This window comes from Nelumbo lutea, chromosome 3, assembly GCF_056320005.1.
Source record: "Nelumbo lutea isolate HS-2025 chromosome 3, American lotus-T2T, whole genome shotgun sequence".
NCBI classification, from domain to species: Eukaryota; Viridiplantae; Streptophyta; class Magnoliopsida; order Proteales; family Nelumbonaceae; genus Nelumbo; species Nelumbo lutea.
Window position 1 is genome coordinate 56,226,042 of NC_142686.1, and position 16,294 is coordinate 56,242,335.

The window sequence follows — 16,294 nt, forward strand, 5'->3', positions numbered from 1 at the left end:
ATTTTTGTTTGACCGTTGGGGTTGCTTGTTTGGTTCTTCTGCAAGACATTTGCTTATTTTGCCCCTTTTCTCATGTTCTTTATTGTTTGTTCTTCTTGTTTAATTTACCTTTTTCTTTTTTTGAGGGAATGCCTTTTATCAATTAGGCTAGCTGGAAATCTTAGTTTCAAAGAGAAATCATGATTCTTTGTAAAGGAATATGCTTTATCAAGGGGCATCTTCTATTCCCAACAATTAAAGAAAAGAAGAACAAGAAAGGCATCTTCTGTTGGAAGAAAAGAAGAGACTGAGCTTCTTCTGTTCTCAAAATCAATAAACAAATGCACAAGTGAAACACTTTATTAGGGAAAGGGAAAGTGAAAGTGAAAGGCCCCTTCAATTTCCTATATATTGAGAGAGGTGAAACAGCAGGTGGCATCCCTTTTACATTGGAGAGCTTGCTTCCAAGTTCCAACTTCCAACTAACAAAGAAACCAGTCCACAAAAAGCCGGTCCCCACTCTGGCCTGGCCTCCTTGTTCAGGATTCAAGACTTCCTTGGCATGCATGCCCCATAAATGGGGCCAATTAGGAGTTGAAAAAAAGAACTCTGATCTCTTTCCCACAAACTCTTCCCTCATCTCTACTCATAGCACACATCAGCCATACATTAAGAACATCTCCCTTTTTATTTATGGGGTGAGTTCCCAATACATGACAGTAGTGTCTTGTCTTGTGGGTAGGGATGTAGGAAGAGTTTGTGGGTAGTGATGTCATTGAAAGAATTCATGTATCAATGCAGAATCCAAATGGGGTACAAACAACAGGCTATGGGATCTATTAAGAGTGAACATACCCGTAGGTCCCATGAGGAGCACTGTAGTGTTCACTCTTGTCTTGTATCTCGTTGTACAAGATTTCCTCAATGGAATGCCGATTAGCTGAACTTGATGGCTGTATCATGGGCTGTTAGACCAATAATAATTCTCCACAATAGTCATAAAGTGCATATACCCTACAAGGCTACAACCACTCAATCTCTCACTTTTTGTATAGAACTAGTATAGATTGCAAAGTGTTATTATTTGTCTACAGTTCAGTTAATTCCTTCTATGAGGTTGGTGTGGGTGTGAGGAGCATTCCTTCTGGACCAAATTGAATTTCCCTACTACCCCCACCAAATCTAAAGATTTCATTTGCTGGACAACACTTCATTTATTTAGTCGAAAATACCATTATGTGAAACTTTATAATCTGAGAATAAACCATGATCACACAACCCCGCTTGTATGAGTATAATGGGATTCCCCATGTTAGAGGTTGAGATTTCTCATTTGTCCTCCCAAATACCAATTTGGATCAGTTCGTCATAAAGTGCACCTCACAACATAATTCAGCCACGTATTTAGAATATCTCCTTAATTGTAAATTTTTATTAATGGGGGAGATATTCTCTATGCACAACTGAAACGTGCTGTGAAGTAAGTGTGAGACTTGTTCGGCAAGGAGCAAATCGTACTCCTGAAATACAATGAATTCCAAATGATATTTATTTATTCTATAAAAATAAAAAGGAATTACAAATTAAATATTTATTTATTTTTATTTATATTCTATTCAATTCGATCCGATTATAGACAATCCAAATAATTGTATAGAGAGTAACTGAAACATCCACGTTTCTCTCATGTCCCTACGCCCATCTGACGCATCTTTCAAAATTGTTGGAACTCCTGCACTGAGAGAGGCTAGTAGTTGTATATGATGATCATCAATTATTCATATCCACCGTCCAGGTTGCTGCCTTGCCGGGAAGGTAGCAACGGGTTGCTTGTGGCCCTTGTGGGTCAAGGGCCTCATGTCTTTTAGTTCCAAGTTCCAACCCAGTTGCTTGTGGTACCTTCTTGAGACGTGGTATTCATGGGCTGTCTTGTCCATTGCGAAGGACGTCAAATTTGATTATTTATGGATGCTTTGGCTTTGGTCTCACTTAAATAACAAAGCGTCAAAGCCTCCTCAGGCTTCAAGGTCAGCCTTCACCTTTCAGGGTAAGGCACAGGTCTGAGCCCGGAGGCCTCTAAATTTATATATATATATATATATATATATATATATATATATATAATAGTAGAAGGTGAAAGGTAGTTGGGCATGGTCCCTTTCAATGCTCCCCATTCTTTGATTTCTTTCCACTTCACAATATCAATGGAGCCGGCCACTTTTGACTTTCAATCTCTCTTTTTCTTTTTATTTTTTATTTTATTTATATATATATATATATATATATATATATATTAATTTCAATTAATTTAAGTGCTATTTGGTTTAAATGAGAATTGAAAATAGTTGAAATAGAATGTCATTCCCACGGGAGGGGGAGGGAATTGAATGCCATTAGGAATGAGATTCTGGTTCCATCCAACCAAACAATTTGAATTAAAATGGGTCATTCTGATTTGAATCCTAAACTCTTATTCCCGTGAATCAAACGGGCCCTTAAAATTATTCTCAATGCATTGTTAAGAAGAAAGGATATTAATCTTTGGAAATATGGACTTTCCCTAATTCGACTAATACCTAAAATCCGATGACATCAAATACTTTGTTCTCTAATTTGATTTATGGACCCAATGACCCAAAAACGGATAATAGTTCTGAACCTGACTCACCAGGGGTCTGTTTTGTGCGTATCTGAATCCGACCCGATCGGATCCAATGCCGGTCCGCAAGCTGCTCCCTTATTCATTTCCTCTCTTCGAAGGAACTTGTTTCCCAAAGCTATTATTCCCTCGCTTATCAGACAACCATCTGTCTAATCACAACAACTGGCTATCCAAGAGTAAGGATGCGAGGAACAAGCAAAGCATAAAGAGAGAATTTCCTCAGCAGTCGTGTATACACAGATGAGATGTACCATTTAGCTTCCAATGCGTCGATTCGATACCTATTGATCAGAACCGTTGGCTGAATAATATTTTCAGATATTGTAATTCTAAGATGCTTTCTAATACAATCGTATGATCTAGATCAGTGCCATCCTAAGTCCAAGACTGACAGAAAATATCATGTTAATGGAGCACAATATCAGTTCTGCCTGAGTTGAGGAGTGAGGACCCAAGGAAAGGATGTCCGTCCCATTGCCAATAGGACCTTGCGTAAACCAAAATGCAGCCTTCTCTGTTTGGCTCAAAATCACAAATCCACCAACAAATCAAAATCAGAAATGACAAATGAATAAAACCTGGAGGAAAACAATAAATTAGGATAAAAAAAAAAAAAAGGCTAACCTCCACGCCAAAGCTAACTAATCTCTAACCAACCTTCTTCTCATCTTTCTCTCCACACTCGACCCAAATCACCCAATTGAAAGCGAAGTAGAAAGGTACGGTACTTCCTCTCCCCTTCCCCTTCCTCTCCCCTTCCCCTTCCTCTTCCTCTCCAAGCTCTTCAGTCCCTTTAAAGAGCTTCTCACAGAAACCTCAGTCTTGCTTTCCTCTCTCTCATTAATCCACTTCAACTCTACAAAGAAGGCTGCTTGTGGGTGTGGGGGGTGGGGGAGAGGGTTTAGTTTCCTCTTTTCTTTTTTTCTGGGGCTGCATGATGACTCTTACAATCTCATGGAATTTGGGAATACGCTTAGAATAGGATACAAATCGTGGACAACAAGCGGATGACTGGAGCCTTGATTGGAGAGTTCAGAATTTTATATAAGATGTTTGGGTGCAAGTGTTTCTATTGGAATAGAGTCTCCGATTACTTTTTGCCAGAACCAGAGCTTTTTTCGCTTCCAGCGCCCATCCCGGAATGGCCTGAAGGTAGGAATGCCAAGAAAAAGTTGTAGATTTTACTGTTTTTGTTTTGTGAATAATGTTATGGAGTTTGCTTCTTTTCTGGGTTGATTTGTGATTTTAATATTTTCCGTTGTTGATGACTTGATGGGTATTGGCTCTTCTTGAACATGCCTTGCCTGTTCATTCTGCATCAACTGAGGCTCTGGGTCGTTTTCTTTCTAATATGGGTTTCCAATTTTGTTATTGTTTCTGTGTTATCTCTCCTGATGGCATGCATGCAGAGATGGATTTTGGGTTTCTGACTTTCTGTATAGAATGATGGGTGGAAGTTATGGGATTATTGTGTATTTTACACCCACACTAGGATCTAACATATTAGTTTATGCTTGTCCTATGAAGAAAAATTTTGCTTCTCTTGCCGACAATCCCTTCACTCCTCAAAAAGAAAGAAAAATAATCATAGAATTAAATCAACGATACTTTTGGTCGACCTTGACAAGGGGTTCGAATTAGTTTATGTTTTGCAGGTATGGTATTTCGAATTTCATCAGTTATTTATATCCTGGATGTTGTTCTCTTTTTGGTTGTCTTTGAAAGCCCCATACCCCTCCTCCCAACCTTATATCTTGACTAATTATTTGTTAATATGTTGTTCATCATGCGTCTTTCAGCTTCCTTTCGATAGGGATTGAGAAGGGAGATATGCTTATCATTTATGTAAAAAGTTTGCTTCTTTTCTTGCTTTATTTCTGGTAATGTGTTTATGTGGTTGTTAGACACCCTAAAATACACTGAACCACCTGAAGTATCAATCTGAACCATCCAAAGAGCTATCTAGTGGGGGATGAATTACGACCCAAATATTGTACAATTGGTCTATGGATGGTCATATCTATGAATAATGAATTATAGCACGTAACTTGTCTTATATTCTCATTGCAAATGAAAGAAATATTGTCAATGTAGGCACCATAAAATACACTGAACCACCTGAAATGTCAGTCCAAACCATCCAGAGAGAAGTCTAGTGGGGAATGAGTTATGGCCCACATATTGTACAATTGGTCTATAGGTGGTTATATGTATGGCTTATAATACATTACTTACTTCATATTCTCATTGTTAATTTATAAAGAGAGATTGTCAATTGCTGACCAGTTTCTAGATCTTGTTTGGATAGGGTGTTTGGGTAGCATGGTTTTTAGTTTATGGTCCATTACTGAGATGATTCACTAATAGAGGGCTCAATATTTGATGGTTGGGTGGAGTACGTGAGCATATGTATTTTTTCTTTCAGTGATCTATGAATTTTCAGAACATGCAAATTAACATTTCAGATACTATCTCTCCCCTTTGGTTCTCTTATGGTCCTTGATAACGGTGGAATGATGAAACAAGATTTGTGTAGTTGAGAAGGTTTTGTTGGGTGGAATTTGCATTGTTTCTTTGGTGCTTTATCACTTGATAATATTGTTTTATGACTAAACCTTTAATATTCTTGATGATTTTGATTCATTCGAGCTTTTGATGAATATGAGACAGATCTATTTTTCACTTTGTAGTTTATGTTGGGATAAGGCATGTATGATGATGATGATGATGATCCTTTTAGCAGTTTGTGCAACTCTCCTGCTTTCTTGATGTTTCATTTGGTTTTAGTCTTTTGGATGGAGTTTCCTCATCTGATATGTCCCATACCACATTCATGATTAGCAGAGGAATTGCAATAAGTTAATGACCAGTAGGGTATGCCTCTGTTTCATTTGGAAATCCTGGTTAGTTGGATAAATCATAACAATTATGTTTACTGGTCTGTTGTCTTATGCTCCATCTTGAGTTACATCAATGTGAATATATTGGAAAGCTGTATTGTGGTATTAAATATTCTTGTTCATTTTAGAACCTGCACTTCTGAGTCACACTTTGTCCTACCTAACAATTAATAATTTTTAATTATTTCTTTGCCTAAGAAAAACCAATATTGGGATTTTATTTATGGGGCCACTCTTGAGAAATTTCAGGGAGATTTGTCTCCGATGAATTTTACAGAAAATAGCATAATTAGACTAGTTGTTCTTATGCCATATTAATGATCCTGGGCTACCGGCTCCAAAACCTGTCTGTTACAGTTATTCTTAATGATTGTAGGAGACAATTGTCAATTCTGAATATTTCGTTGGTCATCTTTTCAGGCCAAGGCTTTGGTACCGGAAGAATATGTCTAGGAGAAATAGAAGTTATTAAGATCACCAAGTTTGAAAGTATTTGGAGCTGCAATTTTTTGAATGACAAGAGGAATGGTATTATATTCTATAAGCCGACAGGAATACCAGATGGTTTCTACAGCCTTGGTCACTACTGTCAACCAAATGACCAGCCTTTACGAGGGTTTGTTCTTGTGGCTAGAGATGTGGCTACTCATGAAACAGAAGTTGGCCATTTATGCAACATGCTTGAAGAGTTCCCAGCTCTTAGAAAGCCCCTTGACTATATATTAGTTTGGAGCACAGATGAATGGAGTGAGGACAATCATGATGGATGTGGTTACTTTTGGTTACCACAACCACCTGAAGGTTATAAAGCTATGGGCCATGTGGTTACCAACACGCCAAACAAGCCTTCACTTGAAGAAGTGAGATGTGTTCGGGCTGATCTCACAGAGACCTGTGAGGCTTATTCTTTAATATTTGATACTGATTCAAGTATTCACAAGTTCCCATTTCGGGTCTGGAACACAAGACCATGCCATCGGGGGATGCTGGGGAAAGGTGTTTCTGTTGGGACATTTTTCTGCAGTAGCTATTTGAGTTCTGAAGATGAGATGAGCATTGCATGCTTGAGGAATGGTGATCCAACTCTACATGCAATGCCAAATCTAGACCAGGCCCATGCACTCATCAAGAACTACGGACCCACTGTTTTCTTCCATCCTGATGAGATTTATTTGCCCTCCTCTGTGCCATGGTTTTTTAAAAATGGTGCTTTGTTGTACCGAAAAGGTAAATCAGCTGGAGAGGCGATTGATTCTAGAGGTTCAAATTTGCCAAGTGGTGGGTCTAATGATGGAGAGTTTTGGATTGACTTGCCGAATGATGACCAGAATAACATCAAATATGGCAACATAGAAAGTGCAGAACTGTATGTTCATGTGAAGCCAGCTCTAGGAGGAATCTTCACTGATATTGTAATGTGGATTTTTTGCCCATTCAATGGGCCAGCCACAATCAAGGTTGGGGCAGTTAATTTTGCACTTAATAGGGTAGGGCAGCATGTGGGTGATTGGGAACATTTCACACTCCGTGTGAGTAACTTCACTGGTGAGCTCTGGAGTATGTACTTCTCACAGCACAGTGGGGGAGAATGGGTGGATGCTTGTAACTTGGAGTTCATTAAGGGAAACAAGGCAATTGTTTACTCATCAAAGAGTGGTCATGCAAGCTTTGCACATCCTGGAAACTATATTCAAGGATCTACAAAGCTGGGGATTGGAGTTAGGAATGATGCTGCTCAAAGCAACTTTTTTGTGGATTCAAGCATCAAGTATCAAATTGTTGCAGCAGAATATCTTGGAGATGGAATTGTTACTGAGCCTTGTTGGTTGCAGTTTATGAGAGAGTGGGGTCCAACCATTGTGTACAATTCAAGATCTGAACTGGAAAAGATTATCAGTCTTCTTCCATTTTTGATCAGGTTTTCAGTGGAAAGCATTTTTGATAAGTTCCCAGTTGAGCTATATGGAGAGGAGGGACCAACTGGGCCCAAGGAGAAGAACAATTGGGTGGGGGATGAGAGAGATTAACATTAACCCCATGGTCCACTCACTTGAACAGTCCCATTGGTGTTGTTCCATACATGTTAAAAGAGTGTGCATTCGGAAATAGTCAATCTTGTACCAGTGTATACTATCATTCTTGTAAACATATTGTAGAGCATGGAGGTAGAGAGAGAGAGAGAGGGAGATTCTTCTGTTTTAAAGTAAGTTTGTTGAAACAAAGGTGAAATTTCAGGTTCTTGCATGTTAGAAGAAGTCAAACAATCAAGAACCAGATGAATTGAAGATTGCAGGAGTACCTTTTAAACAGATCTACAGAGAAGCTGCACGAGAATACTGTCTGCACTGGTCTTGTAAGAAGATGCTTTTGATGGTCTAGCTATGAAACGTTTGGATATCATTGGTTTCCTTGTCTAAGTTCACATCTCTTGTTTGGAACCAGATGGCGACATCACAGCAAAGGAGAAAGCAATTCTCTGTGAATCAGACTAGAAGAGCAGTGTCCCTGGAAGGGGGATTCATACCAGCTGCACTAATGCTCCTATAGTCTATACCAGGCTGCGGAAGCTCCTCTACCCCTTGAACCCATATATACTCAGAGGAGTCGTGGCTGTGGTAGCTTCACTTTTCTCTCTCATTCTCTCTCTGTCTCTTCCTCCCGCCATCTCTCTTTGGTGTAATGTAGAAGTTGAGTTTTGGGAAAAGTTGCGAGTTTGATAAAAAGATTGAATTGTGCGTATGGTTTGAACTTTTCCAGTGATAGTGATGCCAGTAACTGAAAATTCAGGTACTCACTTCTCATCAGATTGCATATACAACACTGGAAGTCCATGTTTTGAGTGTTGTAAATGCTTCCTTTATGGTTCTCAGTAAGATTTTGCGGTTATCAGTTCTTGTAGTTTGGTATCTTTTTGTAGACACAACGAATGTGAAATGTGTGAATCTGTCCATTTGAAACCAGAATTTATTTACCAAGAACCTGTTTAAACTCCTTTCCTTGACAAAAAGAAGTGAAGAGTTCACATGGACGAATTAAGGGAGCAAGCCAGATTAACAGGCAGTCTTACAGGTGGAACTTGGGTGGTATTTCCAGAGAGCTCCACCTGTTCTCTTTTGCATGTTATGTTTTATTGTTGGGCTGTATCTGGTGAAGGCCCAACTCCACTAGATTATAGAATTGTTTAAACAAGATATTGCCTGAGTCTAAAAATCCTTTTTTTTTTTTTGTTTTTTTGGGAAAAGATCTCTCATTGTTCGGTGTAACTTTTTTTATTGGATAGCTAAAGGAATTACAAAATTCGGGCAAATGAACAGTCTGGCGCATCTGATAGAACAATATAAATTATACAATCCAAGTCCCAAGCAATAGAAGCAGCTGCTGAGATTTCTTTGTGGTGACCTTCATTAGCTAGCAATCTGCTGCTTGATTGCCTTTCTTGTGGGTGTGGTTGTACTTCACTCTTAGATGACCTTCACAGGCAATCTTATGGCACCCTTCTATTAATTTTAAATCTCCAAGTAGCTTCGAACGAACCCTTGAGCACTTCCATAGTTGTCTTCGAGTCACCTTAGATAATTACTTGCTCCGCTCCTATTTCTTTGGCCAACTTGTGGGCTTTCAGCCCCACTCTCATCTCTGCTTCAGTTATGGTAGATGAAGCTATCACACCTACTTTTATTTTTAATGTCTCTCCCTTATGATTTCAAGCAATGTAACCATAGGCACCACCTATCCTCTTGAGTTTTGATGCATCGAAGTTCATTTTAATTTTGTTAGGACTAGGAGGGGTTTGCTTCACCCAAATAACTCATTTTTCTTTATTTTTTACGAGGGCCTGCCTCTCCTATGCCTCTACATAGTCTCAAACGTTTTGTAACACTTTAGGCTCAGTTTGGAAGGAGTACAAATGCAAATATGTACAATAAAATACATACAAAATACAAGGTTTGGCACTCTACACATCTGTAGAATGCGAAACTTTGTATTTTGTATTATTTTGTATGTATTTGAATTGTATATATTTGTATTTGTATTTGTATTCTTTCCAAACTGAGCCAGTTTAGGAGGAATACAAATATAAATATGCAAGTACAAAACCTGGTATTTTCTATTTATTTATATTTGTACTCTACTCAAACTGAGCCTTAGAAACAATTTCTGGTGTGCTATATAGTTTTGTTATTGAACACCTTTTCATTTCTATTTTTCCATGGATACCACATAAACAAAACAGGCTTTTTCCTAACAATAGCTGGTCTAGCTTTATTTTGCTTCAGTGGACAGATCTGTCAACCAATCTAACATCGATGGTTTGTTGCGTGGATCGGGGAGGTGGCATTTGGTCCAAAGGATGTGGTCCACATTTTCCGGAAGTCCACAAATCATGCAATCTAGGTTACAATTGATACCTCTACTAAACAATTAGGAATGACAACGGGTTGGGGATCATATTCTCTATCCCCAACCCTAATTTAAAAAAAAAATCTCCATCTACGACCCTGATCCCCGTTTGGAGATAAAAGGTATTCTCCATCATCGATCCCTAACAGATGGGTTCCCTGCGGGGACCCAAATCCTTAAAATTTGTTGATTAACAATATTTTTTTAAAAATTAAATTTACTTAAAATAAAAGAAAATTTTAAAATATAAATAATATTTTAAATATATATATATATATATAACACAGTACATATACATATTTAATATAAATAATATAATATATAATCAGGGTTGGGGGCGGGGTGGGGACTTCATTCTCCATTCCCGACCCCAACCCCAATCAGGAATCCCTATTAATCCCCATTCCCATCCCTTTCCCGTCAAATCAATTCTGATCCCTAACTCAACGGGCAAGGTTGGAGAAAATTGCCATCCCTATAAATAGGGCAAAAGCCAATTTTACTAAGAATATACCCTTATTATTCACCCCCCTTCCCTCTCATCCTCTCTCTAATGGGAGAACTATTGCTAGAACTTTCTTTGTTATGGGCATAGGGAGCATTCGATTTATCTTGTCCACATTCAAAGAGAGAAATTTTCTCCATCTCCGCTGGGTACTCGACCTCCCTAATCTAATGGGGTTGGGGATGGAGATTGCTTTGCTGGAGTGGAGATGAGGATGGTGATTAATTGAGATCCTCGATTGGGGATGAGGAATGAAGTCCCCACCTCACCTCGACCCTAATTAAATATTATTCATATTAAATATATATGATATTATTTATATTATATATATATATATTCAATATATATTTAAAATATTATTTATATTTTAAAATTTCTCTTTATTTTAAATAAATTTATTTGTCAAAAAATACTATTAATTAAAAAATTTCTAGGATTTGGGTCCTTGCGGGGAACCCATCTCCATTGGCGATCAATGATGGATGATTACTTTAATCTTCAGAGATCAATGTCAGGAATAGGGATTTATTTCAAAATCGGGTCGACAACAGGGAATATAATCCCTGTCCCATACTCGCCTTGTTACCTTTCCTATACACATTCCAATTTTTGTTGCAAATGTTTATTATGGTGTCCACTTTACTATTGTCATCAACCTGGACTCATTTCTTTAAGGGGGTACTCGCTTGACCAAGTACATTTCTTGTCATTGCCAATTAGGGATGGCAACGGAGCAGGTTTGTGGAAGGTTTTGTAAATTCAAGACCCTACCCACCTCCCTAAACCTTCCAACCAATAACTGCCCCAAAACCCATAGTGGGTAGGACTTTGAAAATCCAAACCCTCTCCACATATGAAAATGTAAAACCCTCCTTGCCCTACCCTTCCTGCATTCAAGGATAGGACGGCTTGGGTTCTAGAACCCACATCTAATTTCCTATTATTTATTGTTATATATAAGTAATAAATAAGCACAACAACACAAACAAACAATAAAATTTTCAATTATTTGATTAAAATAATTATCCATCATATAAAAATCAAAATATTATAAAATTCAACACTTAATACATAAAGTTCATATGCTTTCAAACAATATGTGAGTGGGAAAGGGTAGAAATTGCCATTCTTAGTGCCAATCCTCCGAGCTACACATTTCTTAATGTTCTCTCTCTTGCTACAAATGCCTCTCCACTCCCAAGATGCTTGCTTTCTCTGGGATGCTTGCTTGTGGTAAGTCTCCACCTTTTAATAAGTTCCACTTTCCTTATACTGGAGCGGTTACCATTGTGTTTTGATGTACAGATTCAATCCCATTTTTTTAGGCTAAAAGGTTTCTATCATTTCTTTTCCCCCATAAGAATTTTTTTCTGGAGCTTGTCTATTTCATCTGTGGTATGTTTGGGGAATTGGAACATGCTCATTTGGTATTGAGCCATGCTTCCTATAACTTCCTTAATCATCTTGGATCTTCCATCTAGAGATCAAACTTTACTTCTCCAACCCTCTAATTTACTTTTTAATCCTATCTATGCTTTCTTGAAATATAGATTTTGTTACTCTTCCATTTATCAATTATCATGGGTGCCCCAAGATACTTCCCATCTTTTTCTTAATGGATTTTTATAAAATTTTCAACTATTTTTTAGAGTTTCCTCGAGAGATTATCAAAAAGAAAAAAAAATACAAGACTGACTTTTGATAATTGGATTGATGCCTTTGCATAAGCTTTCAATATATTCATTACTGTAATATTGGCACTTATGGTAGCTTTTAAAAAAAACCTTCTACAAAATGTAATATTGGAATAATTGGAAGCCCTCTTTCTGGTTGGTTGCCTAATTCCTCTTTTTGTATTACCATTTTTCCTATGAATCTGCCAAGTGAGAGCTTCCTCGCACATGACAAATATATAACGGGATAAGAGGCCACCTTATCTTATCCCTCTTGTTGGGCAAAATTTTTCCCATGGGGAGACATTTACTAGCACTTGATAATTTACAGTAGTGATGCCCATGATCAAATTTACCCATCTTTGGTTGAGCCCCAAAATTTCTAAGGATTTTTAATATAAATCCATTCAATTTTATCATATGCTTTTTTTTAATCTATTGTAAAGGCGACCAAGCCTGTTTTACATTTTTTTGTGGTTTATGGTATGAATAATTTCATGAGTAGTGAATAATTTAATATGTAATACATGATTTCTCTTTCCAGCACAAAGAAAGACTAATGAGGGGTACTACTTTTTCCAAATTTGGTTTAACCCTATTTACAAGGATTAACAATGATTTCGTATATTTTGTATACTACATTACATAAGCTAATGGGTCTAAAATGCTTTGGTTTTTTCTGGGTTCTCCCTTTCTGGGTTAGCATTATATAAGTACTATTTAGTTTCTTGGTCATTCTGCCAAAGTGAACAAATGCCTCAATCACTTGAATTACTGATTCTCTAGTAATTTCCCTACATCCCTTAAAGAAGTTGGCATTCAACCATTAGGTCTAGGCGCTTAAAATCACTAATGGAATTTAATAATGCTTCTTTAATTTCTTCCCTCTGAATCTCTTGCCCAAGTCTTTCATTGTCTGCCTCTCACACAATGGGTTAGAGAACCTCTAGGAATTCATCACCATTTCCGGTTGTTCCACTTTGTTTATTAGAGTTGGGTTATATAATTGTTGTCTCTATTTTGTAGCTTACAAATTCTATTTGTCTACTTCCTAATGATCGATGTCAGGTGAAAGAATCTGATATTTTCATCTCCACTTTGGAGCCAGTTTAGTTTGAGCTCAACATACCTCTTTTCTTTTTAGAAATTATAAGTCTTTTTTGTAGTGCTCTCTCACTTTTCCATATGATATTATTTTTCCCACGTTGTCCTTTTTGGATTTGACTTAATAGACCCATAATTATTCTTTTTTTTTTCATCAATATATTTCCAAATTTCAGCTAATTCAAGATTCTTTTTTTGCAAGTTCTCTAGTCTTAGCAATGTACTTCCCATGTACTCTTTATAACCCTTTATTTATTTATTTATTTATTGAGGGGTCAAGTTTCCACATGGATTTAACTAATCTAAACAGCTTTAGGCCCCAATTAACTTTGCTTGACATTGTAAGTAATAGTAGGGCATGATCCAAGGTGAGAAAAGGTAGATGATCGAGTGTTGCTTCTGTAAATCACACCCTTTACTTACTCTTCATTTGAAAGCACCCTGTCGAGTTTTTCAAAATGATTTCCTCTCTTCCACAAAAATTTTCTCCCTTTGGCTTCCATTTCATCTCCTTCAGTCTGGTTGACCTCCTGGTCCTCATCTTCTTCTCAGTAAGTATTACTCTTCATCATCCCCTTTGGTCATCGGATCTTCGTCTTCCTCATTATTGGCCCCATCACTCCCACCATTGAACATTCGTGCCTTAGCTTTCCTTGAAGTGTTGGTATTTGAGTCTAAATTTTTCAACTTGCGAAAGATCACTTTGGTCCAACCTTTCCCACTCTTGGGTTTCTCTAGCTTGCTTTTTGAGCCACATCTCATTGCTTTGTGGCCAAGTCTTCCATAGGTCATGCAAAGATTAAATATGTTTTGGTAGAGAGCCTTATACATTGTAGTTTGTCCTTCTATAGAGATAGGAATCTCGAAAATGAAAAGGAGCCCATAGGATCACATTCACACAAACTCTATCAAATATTGGTTGGTCCTGAGATAAAAGTATTCTCATCAAGATTAATCAATGGTCCTATATCGGCCAAGATCATCCTTAGTTTAGAATTCAAGAGGAAGACCCGAGATACAAATTCATAGATCCGATCTACTCAAGTGATGATGGAAGGGGTTGAACCCTAGGTAACCTTGGGTCCTTACTAAGGACAAACTCATTGTCAGGTGTAACCTTGTCCCTTCCATCCCGACACGCACAAGAAATGGAGAAAGGAGGAAGTATGCATGGCATTTTTAAGGCATTCAACTATATGGGTTTCTTGGCTCAAATTTCTTTCTCCACAGCTTGGGTTGGGCTAGTGTTTGTGAGACAGTCCCATAGATCGGTTGTAGCCCATTGTAAATCTTATACATTGTCTCTGCTAGACTTGTACAACTTGGACTAGTCAGATTTTCATGTCTAACCTAATGGAATACCAAAACTGGCAATGACCATACCAAATAGTCATCAAGTTGTTAAGCCCAATGACATCAAGGAAGAAGAATTCATCAGGCTAAAGCAAACAGTACCATAAGAAAGAAGAACCATTGAACTAGTGCTATTGTTTTAAATGGTGGGTTCGGAGTTCTTTTACTAGTGATGGAGGGCCAACTCGAGACCCACCGAACCAATTGACGCCAGTTCAAGCTTCGAAAGGACTCCTTATGCCAACCAACCTGCATCGGATGATGGTGATCACATCGAATGATGGACGTCGAAGGCATGCTGAAGAAAAGTTCAAAGTTGCTTTACAAGTCGAGTTTCCTAGTTGCGTTACAAGTTCGAATTACCTAGTTGTTTTACACTACAAGTTTACTAGTGTTTGTTATAAATACTCCTGTTTCTAAGCTTCAATAACACACACAAGAATTTCTTCTATCAATTCTCTCTACTAAGCTCTACGCCTAGTTCTTTACGTGAGGCTTTCAAGTCCGAAGCCGAAATCGATCGCCCGGGTGCTTGTAGCGTTAGCTCGGTCGAGTGCATCACGCTGCATCAACTAGGCATGGTGAGATGTTTTGGAATTGCAGTAATTATTGGGTCCCTTCTCTTGGTTTTGTTAATTTGAAGTTGAAGTCGTATTTAATGGATCATTTGGTTTCTATTTTGGTGAAATTAGTGCAGGGTTTCTTTTGTTATGAAATTAGGGAGGTACAAGCTTTGCCTGGGTCCAAATACACTGTCCTCAATGAAAGTAGCTTAACCAAAGCTATAGCCCTCCCAAACAGTGATGTAGAACAGTTTGTTTTTAAGTTTTTAGAAGCACATGATTGATAGAAAAGGAGCTGAGGCCAAAAAGACATTGAATTTTCAAATAGCCATAACTTTTGATTTGGGTGTTTGTTTTCAACATATAATAAATCAAAGGGGGTACAAATTCCATTGTTTTGGCCTTTAAAAGTTGCATATTGGGAGTTTTGATAAATATCACATAACCTTTTTCTGTTTAAAAACATAGAAATGGCCTAACTTTGAGAATACAATATATTGGTGACCTTGAAAATCGATACATATTTTATGATACACACCAATAGGTATCATATAATGCTAATAAATAGACCATCGTACAAACTTGAAAAAACTCAAAGAAACAGTGCTCTTCTTCCTTCACACTCCCCACTATGTCTAATGGGCCCTCGGTATGGATCATGACAATCTCTAACCAACCTTTATAATAATAAATTAATAAATTCAAAATTTCTTGTTCTTGATACCATTGTTGTTTCTACTTGAAACACTTAAGGTTGATCAATAAAAATTGGCATACAACTATTATTTGAATCTGTTTATAGTTGAAGCAAACGTAGAATAAAAAATGCATGTGTGGATCATGACAAACATATAGCTGTTTATCTTTCACCAATTTGTATTCATCCATCCAAAACATTTTAGTTAGCAACATAAATGGTCCCAAACCATGTTGACCCTATGTGTTTTGATGATAACAAACCTTGTAGACCCTATGGTGTATTAAGTATGTGGCTAACTTAAAAAAGATTCTCCGAGTCTCAATTGTATTAAAGTAAAATTGCTACCAAACATGGTGAAGTTGAAGCTTTGCTTGATTTAGTTGTTTGAGTTTTATTTTCAAAACACTATCTCCAAGTTTCTCCATTGAGGATGCTCTAATCAAATTCAAGTATG

At 37.5% G+C, this 16,294-nt stretch overlaps 1 protein-coding gene across 1 annotated transcript; it reads left to right on the forward strand.

The window, feature by feature from the left end:
* Positions 1 to 3,270: 3,270 nt before the first annotated feature.
* On the forward strand, positions 3,271 to 8,439 carry LOC148865103 (hypothetical protein At1g04090-like). Its single transcript, XM_088979801.1, has 2 exons — positions 3,271 to 3,793; positions 5,962 to 8,439. Exons 1-2 carry the CDS (start codon positions 3,649 to 3,651, stop codon positions 7,566 to 7,568), a joined length of 1,752 nt encoding a protein of 583 aa, XP_088835927.1. The 5' UTR covers positions 3,271 to 3,648; the 3' UTR covers positions 7,569 to 8,439.
* The last annotated feature ends 7,855 nt before the right edge of the window (positions 8,440 to 16,294 follow it).

What these genes read in the sequence shown, in the direction of transcription:
- LOC148865103 (XM_088979801.1), top strand. Translation starts at nt 3,649, where the DNA reads ATGACTGGAGCCTTGATTGGAGAGTTCAGAATTTTATATAAGATGTTT. An exon ending in CATCCCGGAATGGCCTGAAG is followed by an intron (nt 3,794 to 5,961) that starts GTAGGAATGCCA and finishes TCATCTTTTCAG; the next exon opens with GCCAAGGCTTTGGTACCGGA.